This window comes from Caretta caretta, chromosome 26, assembly GCF_965140235.1.
Source record: "Caretta caretta isolate rCarCar2 chromosome 26, rCarCar1.hap1, whole genome shotgun sequence".
Taxonomy (NCBI): Eukaryota; Metazoa; Chordata; order Testudines; family Cheloniidae; genus Caretta; species Caretta caretta.
The window spans coordinates 6,974,775-6,993,005 of record NC_134231.1 but is presented as its reverse complement, the minus strand read 5'-3'; the positions used below and the strand labels follow the sequence as shown (position 1 = coordinate 6,993,005).

The following is an 18,231-nucleotide window of genomic DNA, read 5'->3' as shown; positions in this document are numbered from 1 at the left end:
GCTTACCGCGTGAAGGCCGGCGTGCTTCCGTCACGTCCGGCGTGCGGGACCCGGAAGTGGGAATGGTTGAGGTGTCGCTACGCGCCGCGGCGGTGCCGGGGCTGAGCCAAGCCGGAGCGAGACCAGCGGGTAGGAGCAGGGTCGGGGCTGACGGGGTGGGCGTCGGGGGAGGAGTCGCCTCGTTTTCCTCCCCACCGGAGCATCGGGCGGGGAGGGGCTGTGGTCCGGTGGCGAGAGCAAGGGCCTGGGGGCCGGACGCCTGGGTTCTTTCCATCCCCTGGCTTGGGAAAGCAATGGGGCGAAGGGGGCTGGGACTCCTGGGTCTGTTCTCGGTTCGGTGGGGGAGGGGAGAGACTGGGAAGCCGGACTCCTGGGTTCCATCGTTTGGATGGGGACTCCTGGGTTCTGTTTTTGGCCCTCGAAGGGGAGGGGGAGAGAGAGACTGGGAGGCCGGACTCCTGGGTTCTGTTTCTGGTTCTAGAAGGGGGGGCCTGGGAGGCCGGACTCCTGGGTTCTATTCTGGGGGGGGCTGGAACTCCTGAACATCCAGTTCTAGGATGGGGTAAGCGGGTTACAGCAGGCGGGAACTAGAAGTGTGGCTTCCAGGGTTCTCTTTCTGAGTCTAGGAGGGGAGTGAGGTCCTAGGGAAATAGGGCAGGGGGGCACTGGAAGCTAGGACTGCTGGGATCTGCCCTGATTCTGCTGTGTGGCTCACTATGTGGCCAACCTGGGGCCAGTCACTTCCCTGCTCTGTGATGGAATGAGTGAAGGTTATAATTGTGGCTTGTGGAAAATGTTGGGGTTGGAAAGGTTTATATAAGAGTTTGGCGTTATTATCCTATTGCTTTGGGTCGGTCTACACTGCCAGTGAAGTCGATGTAACTTACCTCGCTCAGGGATGTGGAAAGGACACTCTTGCGGAGGTGGAGTCATTATGCTGACGGGAGAGCACTTTCCTGTCAGCATAGCACATCTTCACCACATGTGCTACAGAGAAGCAGCTGCATTGGTGTAGTGTAGACTTGCCCTAAGCAGTAGTAATGTTCCTGAGCTGCTGTCCTTACCTTGCTAATCAAACCATACGCTGCACTGTGACCCTATAGGTTTGCACCCTGTTACTTTCCTTCAAACAAACCCTCTCTGAATACAGAATTTAAATTCTGTCATCTGGGTCAGTAAAGTCTATCTGCCTCCCGTTGCTAAAGGCCACACAGACCTTGAAATATTGATCTTTCCAGGCTTCTATAGTATTGAAGGACACCGTTTTACTGACTGCAGCACTAACAGAGGATTGGCTGTTTTTCTAACCTAACTCTCAAAATGTCTTGTAGCATCTTTGTTGTACAGCGTATCTGCTAGAATAATTAAGGCTGGCTGGTATGTCATTTTGTAAATGAGACTTTGAAAACACTCTCATATTCACGGCAATGATAGGGTTGTTGCATTTGCTATGTGGATTTTTGAGCTGAGGGAGAAAATGCGTCTGGTGATCCAGGTCTCACAATGTCTTTCAAAAAGAGTTTTTCCTTACTCCACTGAGTTTGTGAACCAGAGTGCTTTTTTAACCTGTAATCTGGATTTACAGAATTGTTGATTGAGAGGACGGTTCGAGTAAAAGTGGGCACGTGTGACTATAAATAAGAATCGTACATCCAAAATTATTTTGAAATAGTAACTTTTTACTTATTTAATAAAGGAACATTGCCAATATGAAACCTAGACAAGCTTAAAAAATATAAAGCAGAAGAAATCAAAAGTAGTTCTGGGTATTACATATGCCTGATAGTTTCCATGGCAATTTGTGGTTTCAGAATTATATTTACATGGTTTTAATGTTTCTCTCCATTGTTGTTGTTTGAAGCCCACACAGACATGAAATTGACTATAGGAAAGGTGCTGTCACATGGGAAAGTAAACTGAAAAAAAGGTGTATTTTTTCTTTCCCTCAGTTGTAAATGTTGTTTTTAACAATGGTAGATAAAAATCACATATCAGAATTTTTTGTAAACTGGTAGGTTTCCTCTATTGAAATGTGTTAATGCTGGTGTGGATCAAATTCCAATTTAATTATTCAGATTTTTCCTTAAATTCTCCCTGCAGTTCCAACTTGATTCACTGTTCTTCAGCACTACCCGTCCTGAGCTTTTTATATGGTGTTGCTGTGCACTGCTACAGCTGCTGTTCCATCTCATTGGTGGCTGCATTTCGGTGGTAAGTGATCCATGCATATAATTCATACAGTATATATGTAGGGCTTCAATTTCACAGTGTGATGTGTATGGGTGTACCCATGCATCCATATGGGATCCCATCAACCAACTGTGCAGATCCTGTTTCGGTATTGGGGCCTGTGTTTGTAAAGTGCTTTGGGATTAATTGGAAAGAAATGCTTTATTTAAGAATATTAATGAAATGTAGTCTGGATTTATTGCTTTTTGTGTTTGAAATGTTGAAAATCCTCCGGAAGAATACAGTTGGAATGATTTATATTTGGGGGGCTGCCATCCCTGTTGGTGATTTACGAGAGCTAAAGATAAACTCCTCAAAATGAGCTTCTCCACCAGATATGCTGCAAGGAATATATAAAACTAATCCTAATAAGTGTTTGACTTCATTCGGGCTCCTGAATTACAGGATTGGGGCCTTACTGAGAACATCACTTTTTAATTTAACTAAAATCTGGGTTATACAGGAATAGAAGAACGATGGCTCTGGGGAGGATCCATGTGCCTTATAAATCTGGAATGTGTGGATGATACTAGAACACAAGCTACTTTGCCTGACTGCCTGCCCTGATCAGAATATCCCAACATGGGAAGGTGAGACACTCAAACTAATCCTCAATATCAAACAGCTAGAGTTGCAGGATGGTGAATACAGGGCTGCAATCCTAGAAATCTTGAACTCCAATCCCAGCTCTGAGGTTTGAGTGCCTCTAAATCTGGGCATCCACTCAATCTCTTTTTTCCCATAGTTCTATAATGGGGACAATACCACCCACCTCACAGGGACATTGAGGATTAGTTGGTTAGTTATTTGGAAATTGTTCTGAAAATGAAAAGTGACGAATCTTGGATCACATTTCTGCTGAACATGATAATGCAAAGCTAAGAATAAATGCAGAATAGAGGTGTTAGAATTATAAAGCACTTTCACTGTAACACCATCCTCCAGAGCACAACAGATTGAGTGCCATGAAACAATGGTATTAAAGGAAAGTAAGTACAGTGGCATTTAATATAGCTCCATTAAAATGCAAATTAAGCTAGATCATATTGCCTTTATATAAATCTATGATACGCTCACATCTTGAATACTGTGTGCGGATGTGGTTGCCCCATCTCAAAAAAGCTTTATTGGAGTTGGAATAGGGCAAACGGCTGCCATATGAGGAGAGATTAATAAGACTGGGATTTTTCAGCTTGGAAAAAAGACAACGAAGGGGAGATATGATAGAGGTCTATAAAATCATGACTGGTGTGGAGAAAGTAAATATGGAAGCGTTATTTACTCCTTCTCATAACACAAGAACTAGGGGTCACCAAAATGCATTAATAGGCAGCAGGTTTAAAACAAACAAAAGGAAGTATTTTTTCACACAATGCACGGTCAACGTGTGGAACTGCTTGCCAGAGGCTGTTGTGAAGGCCAAGACTATAACAGGGTTCAAAAAAGAACTAGGTACGTTCATGGAGGATAGATCCATCAATGGCTATTAGCCAGGATGGGCAGGAATGGTGTCCCTAGCCTCTTTGTTTGCCAGAAGCTGGGAACAGGCAACGGGATGGATCGCTTGATGATTACCTGTTCTGTTCGTTCCCTCTGGGGCACCTGGCATTGGCCACTGTTGGAAAAGAGGACACTGGGCTAGATGGACCTTTGGTCTGACAAAGTATGGCCGTTCTTATCAGAAAGGGTTTTAACAGTTGTATACTCAAAGCTCATTCTGAGATGTTTGTGCTAATGAGCCTTATGAAAGAAGCTTTTGTTGTGCAGCTTTTAAAACTTGTTGTGCATGGATTCTGAAGCAGAAATTAAGAGTTTAAAGTTTGTGGTGTGGAATAGAATGCTGCATGTGTCAAACACTTGCCTAAGCTCATGTACTGTCATAGTGCTGAAGTATTTGGGTTTCCAGCTTGTTTGCATTTTACAAAGGCAAAACCTCTGTTAACGCTGGATGTCATTGAAACATAAGCAAAACCTGAGTAGGAGGCCTATGCAACGTTAAGATTTTGGTAGTTAAAGATCTGTTTGACTGAAATTGTAGGATGCATGTTCCGACAGAACGGTGTTTGTTGGCTGTTAAACTTGTGATGATGATTCTTCGAGCATTCAGGGTGTAATCTTGATCCCACTGAGTTCAGTGTAATTTTATTAGGAACAGGAGCAGGTCCTTTGTATGTACCTTTAAAGTTGGAAGTTCATTTAAGTATTTGTTCAAATTCTTAGCCAGTTTTGGGAAGGCTTAGCTCCCTGCCTTTAGGATGCATTTCAAACAGTCTGTCTCCTTTATGAATTTCAGGATCAGCATCTCCTGTTTGTTTCCTGCTTCCTGGCACTTCAGCATCTCCCCAGTGGGGTGTCCTCGTATACTGAACACCACTTTGCGACAAATTATTGTCATTGGTATACTTGCTGCTGCCGGCTCCTTGCTTTATTATTCCCTTGTCATCCGGAATAAATATGGGCGTTTGTACAGGGATAAAAAGTTTCACAGGTGAGGACTAATATAATGTTCAGGACAGGAAATGAACATAACTCAGGTGTTCCATGTTGATCACTTCAAACAGTTGAACCAGCGAGTAGCGATTGGGTCTCCTGATGTGTACGAAGCAGCATGGAAAAATAAATTGACTGAAAGCCTTTTATGTAAGATGCTACTCACTGAAATCAGTCTTGGAGGAATCTTTCCTCTCTCCAAACCTTCTATATTACTTTTGGAGTAATTTCACACTTGTTGTTTTTTGTATTTTGAAGGCAAAGGCGTAAACTCCTAAACAAGCTTGCAAGTGAGGTCTGAACTTTTTTGTTAAATCCTATATCCTTTTGGCACTCTTCTCTTGAGCTTGTTGGACAACTGTATATGTTTATCTCTCTCTCTTACATATACAGTGGATGCCATTTAATAACAATCAGGATATTAACAACTTCCAGGTAATAGCAGTGTTTTGCCAGGAACCGATCCTGTCCCACTGCCTTTAATGTAAATGGGATTTGGATATTGGCAACAGGCATGCGACTTATTGACAACTTTTTGATATGGCATCCCTGGCTGCAGTCCCACAAACCTGCCTGCAGCTGGAAGGGGAGCTGCAGGGGCTTTCCACAGAGGTCAGGAGCGCTGGGGGCCTGAGAGGATGCACGGTACTTGTCTGTCCTCTCCAGGCTGTGCCCTGCCCTGGTACCGGGAACCTAGGCTCGGCATGTCCCAGTGCTTCCTTCGTTGGCTGCAGATTTGCAGAACAGCAGCCAGGAAGGAAGCGCAGGAACGTGCCAAGCCCCAGCTTCAGGAAGGTTTGCAGGGATGCAGCAAAGGAAGGAAGCACTCGGACATGCCTTCCCTGGCTGCAGTCTTACAACCCTCCCCGTTGCTGTCCTGTCCGCAGCCTCCCCTCCCAACCATAGGCAGATTTGCAGGGCTGCAGGGAGACATCGTGCATGTCGCAGTGCTTCCTCCCCGAGTTGCAGCTCTGCACATCTATCTTTTGCTTATTGACAACCTTCAGATAATAGCAACTCTTTGCTGGCAACAGAGAGGTTGCTAATAAGGGGAATCGACGGTATATGAATGTCTATATGTTGCACAATTGTATTTTAAATTTTTTCTCTCATGTTTCTCTTTAGATGTACCTCTCCTCACTTAAAATTGCTTTAAGTTTATTAACCATTAATCTTTCCAATAATTTAGCATGTTTGATTTGTCCTTATCTCCACATATAAAAGCTGGAAGGAGAAGTACTGTGTAGTAGATAACATTTCCGACGGGGAGTCAGAAACTCCTGGCTTCCACTTCCAGCTCTGCCACCAACAACTGTATGATTTTGGGCAGACGTTTCTCTTCCCTGTGCTTCATGTTGTCCCTGTGCAAAATGACGATAATGCTTACAAATCTCATAATGTATGGTGTGCCTTAAGGTCTATTTAATAAAAAAAACAAAAAACCAACCACTTTTCCCTTCTATTAAAGAACCTCACAATTTTTTTTAGTCTGGTATATCAAATCACACTTATAATACACATGCATATAAACAAAACCTTATTCCCAATAGACTTTAGCCGCTTTTTCTTCTAGATACCTTGCTCGAGTGACTGACACTGAAGCTACAGATACCAGCAATCCCAATCTGAACTATGGCATCGTGGTAGACTGTGGCAGTAGCGGGTCTAGGATCTTTGTGTATTGTTGGCCAAGACACAATGGCAACCCGCATGATCTGTTGGACATCAAACAAATGAGGGACAAAAACAGAAAACCAGTGGTTATGAAAATTAAACCAGGTATGAAAAACCCTAATGTTTAGAAAAAAATGACTGAACAGCTGATTATCTAACCCAAAACAATATTCAAGATTCACATTAAAATATTTTTCTGAAGAGAGCTGACTTCTTTTTTAATTCTGGAGTCTCGTAGCTACAACTGGTCTCTAGGCATATTTGAATAATTAGATGTATTTCATAAACAGCCTTTTATAAGGGCCTCCGAGTAATAAATAGAACAGTGTTACAATTTCTTGAAAATTATCTTAATTGTAAAACCATCTGAAAATTAAGCTAGTTGAAATGTCATAATGTAGCTTGCTCTCGTCTCCAATCATAAAAATAATCATGCTAGGTTGGCAGAGAAAATAGGGCTTCAAAACCAAAAACTGTTTCCTGCTGCCTGAAAGGTCAGTTGGAATACAAACAACCAACCTATGTCCATCTTTTAAAATATCTTAGATGCAAGTATAAATTAAGGAGTAATAAATCATATTTAGGCATATCAATAAAGCAATTCTTGCCACAGATTATTTAAAATTGCTTCATATCAAATTATATATTAATGACTGGATTGCAGTGGCTTCCCAAAGGACTATGAAATGGACAACTACATTATTGTAGTCCTCCATCAACTTCATCTGTGTTTTGCTTTGAAAGGTGATTTATTCAGCTTTACAGTTTGTTACAATGCTGCCAATGTGGAGGTAGGAGGTACCTATAAGCATCACAGGTTGAGCTGTCAGTTAAATAACCAGTTCTGCTCAGTTAGAATCAGTTTTGATTCTGTTATTTTGGCAAACAAGTAGTGGGTGTGTGTGTGTTTGTTTTTAAATGTTTCAGAGACAAATTCAAAGAAGTGATAATGGGCTGAACTATAGATTGTGGCCATTGTTTATTGGTTAGAATAGGAGTCAGACCTGAGTTATCTTCTCACGTCTGCAGTTAACTCACTAGGTGACCTTAAGTCATTTAACTTCTGTACAGAAGTTACCTCTGTTTTTCAGAGCGGGAAATACTTCTCTCTCAGGGTTTATAAGGTTTACTATTTGTAAAATGCTGTAAGGTCTTAGGTTAAATGCAAAGTTATTTTTAATTCATAAATGGAATCTGTCTCAAATTTGAAAGTAAACAATTGGGTAACTTAGTGGAACAACGTATTTGAATAATTAAAAACTGACTGTTTGGGAACTTTTAAAATAAGAGTTTAAGCAATCTCCTTTTGAAGTCCAATCCATGTCTTCCTGTTGCATAGTTCTCATGCCATTGTGTGAAAATATCTGTGTATGCTGACCATGGAAATGCTGCTGGTGACAGCATAGCAAGCACTATTCTGATCACAATGAGGATTGGGCCAAAGTCTGTGCTGAGCATTTAAGAGTTATATTAATCTTAACCTAAAAACTACAATGAACTGAAACATCTAGAAATGGGAGCAGGGTGAGGTAAACTGCATTTCAGAACTTTAGAACTTCACTAAGTTATATTGATAGAGCCAAAAAGAAATTGCCATGAATTGTTATGAGGGTTATATATAGCATAGATACTTTAATAGTATTTTGTACTTGGTTTGTGCCTTGCATTGACTGTTAGCTGGAAAGTTATTAGTAGACCAAGTCTTCTTTAGTTTTTAAGTAATTCCCTTACACACATTAACTGATTTGTGAGCCCCTTTCTTACAAAACTGGTTAGCGGTTGCAAATAGCTAACTTTATGTAAAAATAATTACTTTAAATCTTCAAAGCCTATGAGGTTTAAAAAAAAAAAAAGCAAGTTTGATGCTTTTATGTGAAAGAAACTTTTACTTTACACTTGGCATTTCCTCATTCATCTATCTGTTTCTCTAGGCATTTCCGAGTTTGCTAGCTCTCCTGAAAGAGTCAGTGATTATATTTCTCCACTTCTGAACTTTGCTGCAGAACACGTGCCCCGTGCAAAACACAAAGAAACTCCTCTCTATATCCTCTGTACTGCAGGGATGAGAATCCTGCCTGAGAGGTGAATAGGTACCTTATTTCTTTCAATATTTAGTTTAAAGATCTTAGTGCTTTGAGTAGTTTAACCGTTGTTCAAAATGTTGGTAATTTTGCAGCCAGCAGAAGGCAATACTAGAAGATCTGCTCACTGATATTCCTGTGCATTTTGATTTTCTGTTTTCGGACTCTCATGCAGAAGTTATTTCAGGGAAACAGGAAGGTAAGTTAATGCTGTAGAAGAAAAGAGTTTTAACATATTTTTGTTCCTTTCCAGTCCCGTTTTGTTAAATTCTTGTTGTTTCTGGCTTGTCCAAATGCTTGGTAAGTTAAGAGTTCTTATGTCTCAACAGCAACTGTTTTGCATCCTGGTCAAAAGCAAAAAATGCCCCAATAATTTATGAAAAGTGTCATCTAAAATCAGGAGAAATAACAAATGCCTCCTTATTTAGCTGTCAGGCCATATGTGTCCATTTTCTCTTATTTCTGACATCAGCCAGTCCAATATAATAGGATTCCAAGGAAGGTTGTGGAATCCCCATCATTGGCGATTTTTAAGAACAGATTGGACAAACACTTGTCAGGGATGATCTAGGTTTTCTTGGTCTTGCCTCAGTGCAGGGGGCTGTACTAGATGACCTCACAAAATCCCTTCCAGCCCTGTATTTCTGATTGTATGAAAAAAGTAGTCTTTTTATAAACATACATGCTCACTGTAGCGGAAGAATAGTTGGCTATGACTGGCTTATAGATAAGGCTCTGTGGTTGTCACAGATTCCTTGGCTTTTTCCATGACTTCTGCAGTAGCTGCTGGTGTGCCTGGGCAGGGGCCTCCTGAGCAGCTGACGAAGCCCCTGGGCCCGTCGCACAGGCTGCTGCTGGGGCAGTCTCGCCCCCCTGCTCCCCAGCAGCTGGCGTTTGGGTTGGGGGGGGGCGGCTCAGGGCTGGGGATTGGCATGCGGGGAAGTGCTTACGTAGGGCAGGTTCCCTGGAAGGGCGAGAGGAACTCTTCTCCCTCAGCTCCTAGCGATACGTACTGCCTCTGCCGGCAGGCACCACCCCCACAGTTCCCATTTGCCGCGGTTCCCAGCCAATGGGAGCTGCAGAACCGGGGCTGAGGGCACAGCGGAGGCAACACGAGGCGCTTAGGAGCTGAGTAGGGAGCACCCGCGGGGCCCCCCAGAGCTGTCTTGCTGAGTCAATATTCCCCTCTTCCCACTCCCCACCCCCCCAACTTTTAGTCAGGCTTATATAGTAAAAGTCAGGACAGGTCATGGCCCATGAATTTTTGTTTACTGACCAGTTTAGAGTAGCAGCTGTGTTAGTCTACATTCGCAAAAAGAAAAGGAGTACTTTGTGGCACCTAAGAGACTAACAAATTTATTTGAGCCTAAGCTTTTGTGAGCTATAGCTCACTTCATCGGATGCATTCGATGAAGTGAGCTGTAGTTCACAAAAGCTTATGCTCAAATAAATTTGTTAGTCTCTTAGGTGCCACAAGTCCTCCTTTTCTTTTTGTTTACTGCCCATGACCTGTCCTTGACTTCTATTAAAAATACCCATGACTACAATGTAGCATTACTTATAGATGACAAGATCTTCCCGTTTTATTCTGATATTTTGTTTTTACTTAAAAACTTGCCTTAAAGAATGACTGAACTACTGAATGATTAAACTAATGAACTTTATGAGAATTGTTTGAGTATTTTAGGTGACAAAAACTGTTAAATTTTGAAGTAATGCTTATAAAAAGTTTCAGTGTCTAACACAGTTGACATACAATGTGTTAACAAATGAAATGAACATAAAGATAAGTGAGGGAGATTAAACTGTAATAGATTTTTAAAAAGCTACCAGATGGTCTAACATTTTTTACAATCTTGCTGCTTTTTTTTTTAAATGCTTCTAGGAGTGTATGCGTGGATTGGCATCAACTTTGTTTTGGGACGATTTGAACATATTGATGATGGCAAGTATATTAATTATATTTTAGAAGGAACTTCCTGTATATTATCAACACATGGGGGTGGAAGTGAAGTGCCAGATAATTATTTTTTAATGAGTGTCTTCAAATAGGCATATTGGAGCATACCAGTCACGCACTGTGCAAAGAGCAATATCTAAATTTCACAGGACTAGTCCAGTGATTCATGTTCAATATTAAATTTTGTAATTAACAACACAGCAGTTCAATGGAAGGTGCTCTTTCTCTTTGAGTTTGATACTGCTTCAGATCCCATCCCAAATGTATTTCTCAGAATTGCCAGCTATCCATTTTGTGTTCCAGAGGATGATGCAGTAGTGGAGGTGCATATCCCTACCAGTGAGAACAAAGAAGCCATCATTCGTAAGAGGACAGTGGGTATTCTCGACATGGGTGGTGTGTCGACCCAGATAGCATATGAAGTCCCTAAAACTGTAAGCTTTGCCTCTTCACAGCAGGTTATTATCTGTACATTTTTTCTGTTTTTAACCCATATCCATTGGTTTTTGTTTCATTACATCACATCCCAACACCAGGCAAGAGAAGATGTGACCACGAGTCCCTCATCAGCTAAGCAATTCATTTGTGTTTTGTTCATTTGAAAAAAATAAGTTGATAAAGCATGGTGGAAAGTTCGTTTGTACAAGTATTTAACTTTCTTAATTGGATTTTTCTAAGCAGACTTGTACTTAAGAGTTTTCATGCTAAAAGTAGTATAATTCCCGCATAAAAAGGGAGCTGTATTTGTCATGTAATTTCCCTTGATAAGCTTGAACGTGAGAAAATGATCAAAGTAACAAGTCACTGTATTAGACAAAATGTGCTATGTGCACTACACAATATATGTGCTGTGAAAGAGACGAGAACTAACTTTGTTTCTAAATTTCAAATGGAACCATATGACTTATTTTAATCTCAAAAGTATGTATTGATTTTTAGGGCAAATTCTGAAGTCTTGAATAAGGCAAACTCCCATTGACTTCCTGGTGAATTTGCCAGAGGAGAGACTGTATAAGAAACACAGGCTTTGACCAACAATATATGATTAAAACGAAAAAATTTTTATTTAAGCAGTCTGTAAAATTGCATTTTTCCTCGTTCTGAACAATTGTATTAGCAAGCTCTGCCTCTTCAGATAGAGGGCAGAATTGTCCTCTTTCCTCAAAAGATCTACTGCAATATTCTTCCCCTTCGTCCTACACACATCTTTGGGATATGCCCATATATAGGAAGAGGATACTGGAGTGGAAATCTAATTGGAGAAGTCTTTGAAAACTTAGAATTCAATACCAATGTTAATGGGGGATCATCCTAATCTTTGAAATACATACCATCTGGGCTCCTTATTTTATTACAAGTCTTTGACAAAGCACTTATACTTTAAGTGTTTCAAAACTTGAACAGGGAGAGGAAACTGACTATTTGTACTTTTAAAAAAAAAAAAAAATTGTCCTCTGAACTAAAGATGAATTTGATAGTTCGAGAGGTTGTAAAGAATTGTTTACCAGCATATCGTTTTATAAGGCACTATCTGAATTTGGGGTCAGATGTTAGATCTAAAGAGTTTTTGTGATGCCTTGGTCCTCCCTCTGCCCTCTTGACCAAGCAAATGTCTGTGATGTGTGTGAGCCTGCTACTGCAGATGCTGCAACCCCCACACACCATTACGCCCGTTCCCTTTGCACATTCTACTTGAAGGGCTTGTCTTCACTACCGGGGTAAATCAACTTAAGGTACACTACTCTAGCTACGTGAATATCACTCTCTGGTCGACTTCCCGTACTCTTCTCAGAGAGTTGGAGTACCAGGGTCTACCGGAGAGCACTCTGCCATTGATTTAGCAGGTCTTTGCTAGACCCGCTAAATCGATCCCTGCTACCTCGATTGCAGCAGCATAGATCTCCCTGTAGCGAAGACCATCCCAAAGTGTCGGAACTGGTGTTTTCTCTGAAGTGCTTCAGAAATTTTGACAAGCAACTTTGGGACATGTCTTGAGGCAATCTGAGTGAGAGTGGCTGAATGCAGAGTCTCTGAGAACCGATCTGAGATGACACTTCAGTGCCTGTAGCACTCCAGTGTTCATAGGCTTGTTGTGACTAGCTTTGCTTTATATTGCAAAAGTATCTCTAATCTCCTGTCACTTCGGTGCTTGCAGGAGGAAGTAGCCAAAAACTTACTTGCAGAGTTCAATTTGGGCTGTGATGCTCATCAGACCGAGCACGTGTACAGAGTGTATGTAGCGACGTTCCTTGGTTTTGGTGGGAATGCAGCACGGCAGAGATACGAGGACAGTATATTTACCAACACAATGTTTAGAAACAGGTAATTTGCTGTGTGGTTGATTGCATATTATAAATGCTTAAACTGTCCTGAAAACCCAAGCAAAATGTAGACCTCCTAAATAGACACATCTAAAATTGTTGAGCAGTATACTGTCCCTCTTTAAATACTATTCCTACTCATTCCCTAACTTGAATACTCTGGAACCTTGATAGACTGAAATAGGTTTGTGACCCACAAATGGCAGAAGTATGATGTTCAGAGAATGGCTAGCTCAGCAGGACTCAAGTGCTTTAATGCTGCCGCATGGCTTTACTCTCAGGGCTACGGAACTGTCCTGCTGCAGGGAAGAAAGCGTGGACTGGGAGAACCACCTAAGCCTGCTTTCATGATCCAAAGTGTTTGGTGTTCCCAAGACCTGCCATTCCAGCAAATTATTTTGAAGCTCTGTTCTAGGAAACAGTCAATTTTTATACAAGTGCTGTAAATTACCATTGAGATTGCTGATGGAGGAATTATTCCTTCAGCCACAGGAGGGCCTGGGAGCATTTGAATTAGCCCATGTGAGGTGCTCGGACTTCACTGAGCCAAGCAGTCTGTTCTAGCTGTATAGTTAACTGCAGGTACCAAATGTCTGACTGGATAAATAGAATAATTGTTTTCTTTTTTGGGGCTGAGGGAAAATTCTCTGACTCGCCCTCAAAACAGAAATCTCCTCCAGATCCCACACTGCATCAGCATGGAGCAGTCATACTCAGACTGAAGCGTGGGAGCCACAAGTAGTCCTTTAATATGCCTCCTGCGGCTCTTTGCAGCACATGCTATTGAAACACGGTGTGATTTAATGATTAACCAATCAGGATGCTTTTACTGTGTTGTTAACCAATTAAGTTATCAAGCTGCACTAAGTTATTAACTTCGCTTATTTTAGTTTGTGTGCACAGTGTCCACACGGGGGAGTTACAGCACAGCACCTTGCTGTTGACACCACCTTGATCCAAAATGTGGGGCACTGTCGACGGGGCCTTAGAATCCATTTTAGCTGCACCTCTACTTGTGTGTGTGGTTTTTTTTTTTTTTTGTACCAACTTCCAGTTACTGTTTTTATGAAACTTTTCTTTAATTATGCTAATTAAAGACTTTTGCATCAGTTAGCCAGGCTGTAACCGGAGTAGCGATGCAGCTGTTGTTTCTGGTAGCTTCAGCATTCTGAATAAAGCCTGCTCTGTACCGAGGCATTTTTAGATGCACTTCATGGAGTTATTGTAAAATCTTAACATAATACAAAAAATCTGCAGTGGCTTGAATTTTTGTTTCCTCTGTCTCCGGACCAAATGGCTTATAGCTCCGGTAGATCTAGCGCAGCGTGCCTGACTTCATGTACTCTGTATGATGTTTTCTGAATGCAAAAGTAGGTGCCAAAACTTGCTCCAGTCAGAATGACTTGGTCTTCATTCTATCTGTTTTGATGATGTAACTTTGTCCGAAATAAGATTTTGAGCGTACTGTACCTGCGATTGTTTCAACTGTGCTTAATTTTACGACAGACTTCTGGGTAAACAGACTGGTATGACTTCTGAGTCTCCCTACCTGGACCCTTGCCTGCCTCTAGAGGTTGAGGATGAAATCCGACAGAATGGACAGACACTGTACATGCGAGGGACTGGAGATTTTAATCTGTGTCGTGAAATTATTCAGCCTCTCATGAATAAGACCAATGAAACCCAGACCTCTTTAAACGGCATCTATCAGCCTGCAGTGCACTTCCAGAACAGCGAGTTTTATGGCTTCTCTGAGTTTTTCTACTGTACCGAAGATGTATTGCGTATGGGGGGAGACTACAGTGCTGCTAAATTTATTAAAGCTGCAAAGGTGAAGTATACTTGTGGTATAATCTTCCTAGTAATCCAAAACAGCATCCACTTCTGAAACTGGGGCAATGAGGCTTTTCTTTTGGAATCCAAACTCCTTTTACCTATATAACTGACAGTAGCTCATTGTCTGGCCTCATCGGGGTTTTCTCATGAGAACGATTCGCTACTACGTAATAGTAGAGGGATTCTAGGATGAGCAAGATCGTCTGGAGTTCAGCTCTCAAATTCTGGGCTGGAACTGTAGAAAACTCAGGCCGAACTCTTACACTTGAAAAATGTAACTACAGTCTCTTTATCTGTCATGCAGCAGATGTGCTTCAAATCATATAAAAGGAGACCAGAACACAAACCAACTGTGACCCACTAACTTTTTGCCAGCCTTCCCTTGACTTTTATTTTTAAATTCCATTTCATTGTTTATAAAGCTGCTTATCCATTGGCATCGCATATTTTCCTTAATTTAGTATGTAAACAGAGCCTTTTTTTGTTTCGTTAAGGATTATTGTGCCACTAAGTGGTCTGTCCTGCAGGAACGGTTTGACCGTGGTCTTTATGCATCACATGCTGATCTTCATAGATTGAAGTGAGTATTCATGTTTGTACAGCAGAAATCATTCGTGCAGAGTTGCCAGAAGAGAAGCGTCATGCCCAAATGACTGATTTTAAAACATTGTTGTATGTGGCATAGGTGTAGCTGTGTCAGTCCCAGGATATTAGAGAGAGAAGGTGGGTCTCTCCCTTTTTAAAAAGGCATTGGAAATCTGAATGCAAGTTTGAAGATTCCCAGGCCAGAAAGGACCTATTGTGATCAGGTTGAGTGAAACTTAATTGCATCCGCTATAAGAGAGCTTGATCGTAAACCAGTGTTGCTCTTCAGTGATACAGCAATGCAACTCTTGGAGTATGGGAAACAATCTTGTAATGCATTTTTATTGCGATTTATAAAACTTTTTAATGAAATCTGAGGTATCTCCGTATGTCACTGATTGGCAGGACAGGTGTTACCTTGCCGTGTAGTTTCATGATTGGAGCAGGTGACTAGGAATCGAGGCTTCCGTGTTGCTTTCCAGTCTCATTGTGCTTGGTGGCTTGGTGCCACCCCTTCATAAAAGGGGGGGGGGAACAAACCCCCAGTTCCCGTGAGTCCCAAAACAGCTAACCCACATCAGTACTGGATCGGAGAAGAAGAGTGGGCTTAAATAATAAGAGATTGGTTAACCCGCTGTCACCTATAAGACAGGCACAGAGAAGACCTAACGTATATAATGTGGAAGACCATTGGGCCTGGGGCTATCTATATTCTTGTCTTTACAGTAGGTTATGAACCCCTCAGAGCAGGGATCTGAACCTTGTATATGTAAGTGCTGCGTGACCCGATGGCACTGTATAAGTAGTATTAAAAAATGAAAAATCAAATGACACATAACCAGCCTTTATTCCGCTTGTTCTGTAGGTATCAGTGTTTTAAGTCTTCCTGGATGTATGAAGTGTTCCACAGTGGTTTCTCTTTTCCCATCAACTACAGCAACTTAAAAACTGCTCTGCAGGTTTATGATAAGGAAGTGCAATGGACTTTGGGAGCCATCCTTTACCGAACACGATTTTTACCTTTAAGGTACTGTTTGTTTTTGCAAATGGTTAGGTGCAAGGCTTGGATGGTGGGGTGGCTTGATATGAAAGCAGGTGGCGAACAAGAGCAGAGGAAACATTGCTTCAAGTTTAGCATATAAAACACTTGTACGTAGGGCCTGGGTGCTTATTTTAAATCAAAGCATGTCTTGTAAAAATCTCTGCGGATAAAAAACAAACGCCAGCAAGTCAGCCAGATTCCTCTTGTCTTCAGATAGCTCAACGACAGTAATGGTTGCTGAGATGTGTTTAGTGTACATGCTTTCAGTTTTTGTGGTAAGATGATCAAAAGGCAATTTTTTTGCCTTGCTGAAGGATTGAAGTCCTGTTTCCTGTTTTGTACGTGTTTTCCCCCTTTGTTTCTCAGAGACATCCAGCAAGAGAACTTCAGAGGAAATCACTCCCACTGGAGGGGCTTCTCCTTTGTTTACAATCACTACTTGTTCTTCGTCTGTTTTCTGATTGTGCTGCTGTCCATTGTGCTGTATCTGCTGAGGCTGAGACGGATTCACCGGAGAATGCTGCGCAATGGCTCATCCGCTTCCCTCTGGCTTGAGGAAGGCCTCCCACCGCAGAAGATTCCAGGAGCCTTATGAAACACCAGGATAAAGAGCCTCCTTATTAGACTTTTTAAAGTACAAGCCATTTTTTTTTACCTCAGGGTTTCTCCCTCCCGCCCCCCCAAAAATCATATGAGGAAACCTCTCCCAGCAGTATTCAACTCAGCAAGAGCTTTGGAAACACCTTAGATTATGGGAAATCGAGGTCAGACTACGCCGAATGGACTAGAGAATATCTGCCAAAAATGTTTTTTAAAAGTAATTTAAAAAAGTAAATGCACTTTCACGTTAAAGGGGAGGGGAAGTCAAGACTTGATGCCAGTAAACAAATAAGTGGAGGCAGCTTATGGTAACAGAATGATTGATTTCTCTTTCCTCAGTAAAATATTGAAATATCACTTACTAGATAGGATGAGTGGATATAGCTGTGCATATTTTTGTTCAAGTCCATGGTTGATATCACTCAGCTTCTAAACTCTCAGCCTCCTAAATCAAGAAAAAGGAAGTGTGGGGTTTTTTTTAGAAGCAGTAACAAATGGACCTGTTAAAATGTGAAAAGCTGACATCTTAAGTGTTGAGGTACTGCAACGGAAGAGAAACATCTATTGTGGCTACTGCTGTGTTTATGCAAAACACAACTGAAATCATTGCTTCGTTTAGTCATTATAGATTTCGCCTTGATGTCTCAGAAGCATAGGTTTATGGTGGCAAAAGTGATTTCTTTTTAATCCTTCATTTGACAGTGTTTCATGATGGTCCAGAGATCTCCCTGAAACTCTCATAAGCTTGAAAGGACTGGAAAATGCACAGACTTCAGTTAGTGCACATTTGTCTTTATTTTTGTTCTTTCCTGGTATAACTTCTTACCTGTTAATTTATATTTTATTTAAAACAATATTAGTTTTACTTGAAAGCAAACTTGTTCATGATTAAAAGTGGCATTTATATGAACCTCTGGTTGATGAAAACTTTATTATCCTATATAAAACAGTGCGGGTGCTCGCTTCTAACATGCCCGTTATAAATCACCTGCCATGGTGAGTATAAATGTGTTATGAAACTTGATGCAAGTCTTAATATTAGAATCCCCCCAGCTTCTGAAGAGAGCTGACTTTTGTCCATTTTTTTAAAACTAAGAGCAAACAGATCTGTGGGTGGTTTGTATGTTTTCACTTCCTGTTTTGAACTGGTGTACCGTGATCGGATATGCAGTTCGAGGGGGTTAAGCTCCATCCCAGAAGTTGCTGCACTGCATTGGTGGATGAAGAGATTCCCCAATCAGTGAGCAGGAAAAGATATTGGGGATGGATCTGTCTTGTGCCTGTATCAGGGCCATTGTTCAATCTTGTAAACACGGCTTGCTGTATGATAGAAATTTCCAAGTATATCAAATATCTTTCCTCAGAGGCCTGTAGTGTGGCATAATTAATGTCAGTAGAGCTCTTAAAGCTCCC

The 18,231-nt window shown here is 41.4% G+C and overlaps 1 protein-coding gene across 2 annotated transcripts; it reads left to right on the top strand.

Moving 5' to 3' along the window:
• The first annotated feature begins 21 nt into the window (after positions 1-21).
• On the top strand, positions 22-17,728 carry ENTPD4 (ectonucleoside triphosphate diphosphohydrolase 4). Of its 2 annotated transcripts, none has more exons than XM_048829455.2 (14): positions 22-129; positions 2,101-2,211; positions 2,693-2,819; positions 4,523-4,717; positions 6,293-6,498; positions 8,325-8,475; positions 8,570-8,673; positions 10,360-10,419; positions 10,738-10,868; positions 12,590-12,756; positions 14,262-14,586; positions 15,086-15,171; positions 16,042-16,203; positions 16,585-17,728. In XM_048829455.2, exons 3-14 carry the CDS (start codon positions 2,812-2,814, stop codon positions 16,811-16,813), a joined length of 1,824 nt encoding a protein of 607 aa, XP_048685412.1. In that variant the 5' UTR covers positions 22-129; positions 2,101-2,211; positions 2,693-2,811; the 3' UTR covers positions 16,814-17,728. The 2 variants fall into 2 exon arrangements, with proteins under 2 accessions (XP_048685412.1, XP_048685411.1); XM_048829454.2 differs by having other exon boundaries at positions 10,738-10,892.
• The last annotated feature ends 503 nt before the right edge of the window (positions 17,729-18,231 follow it).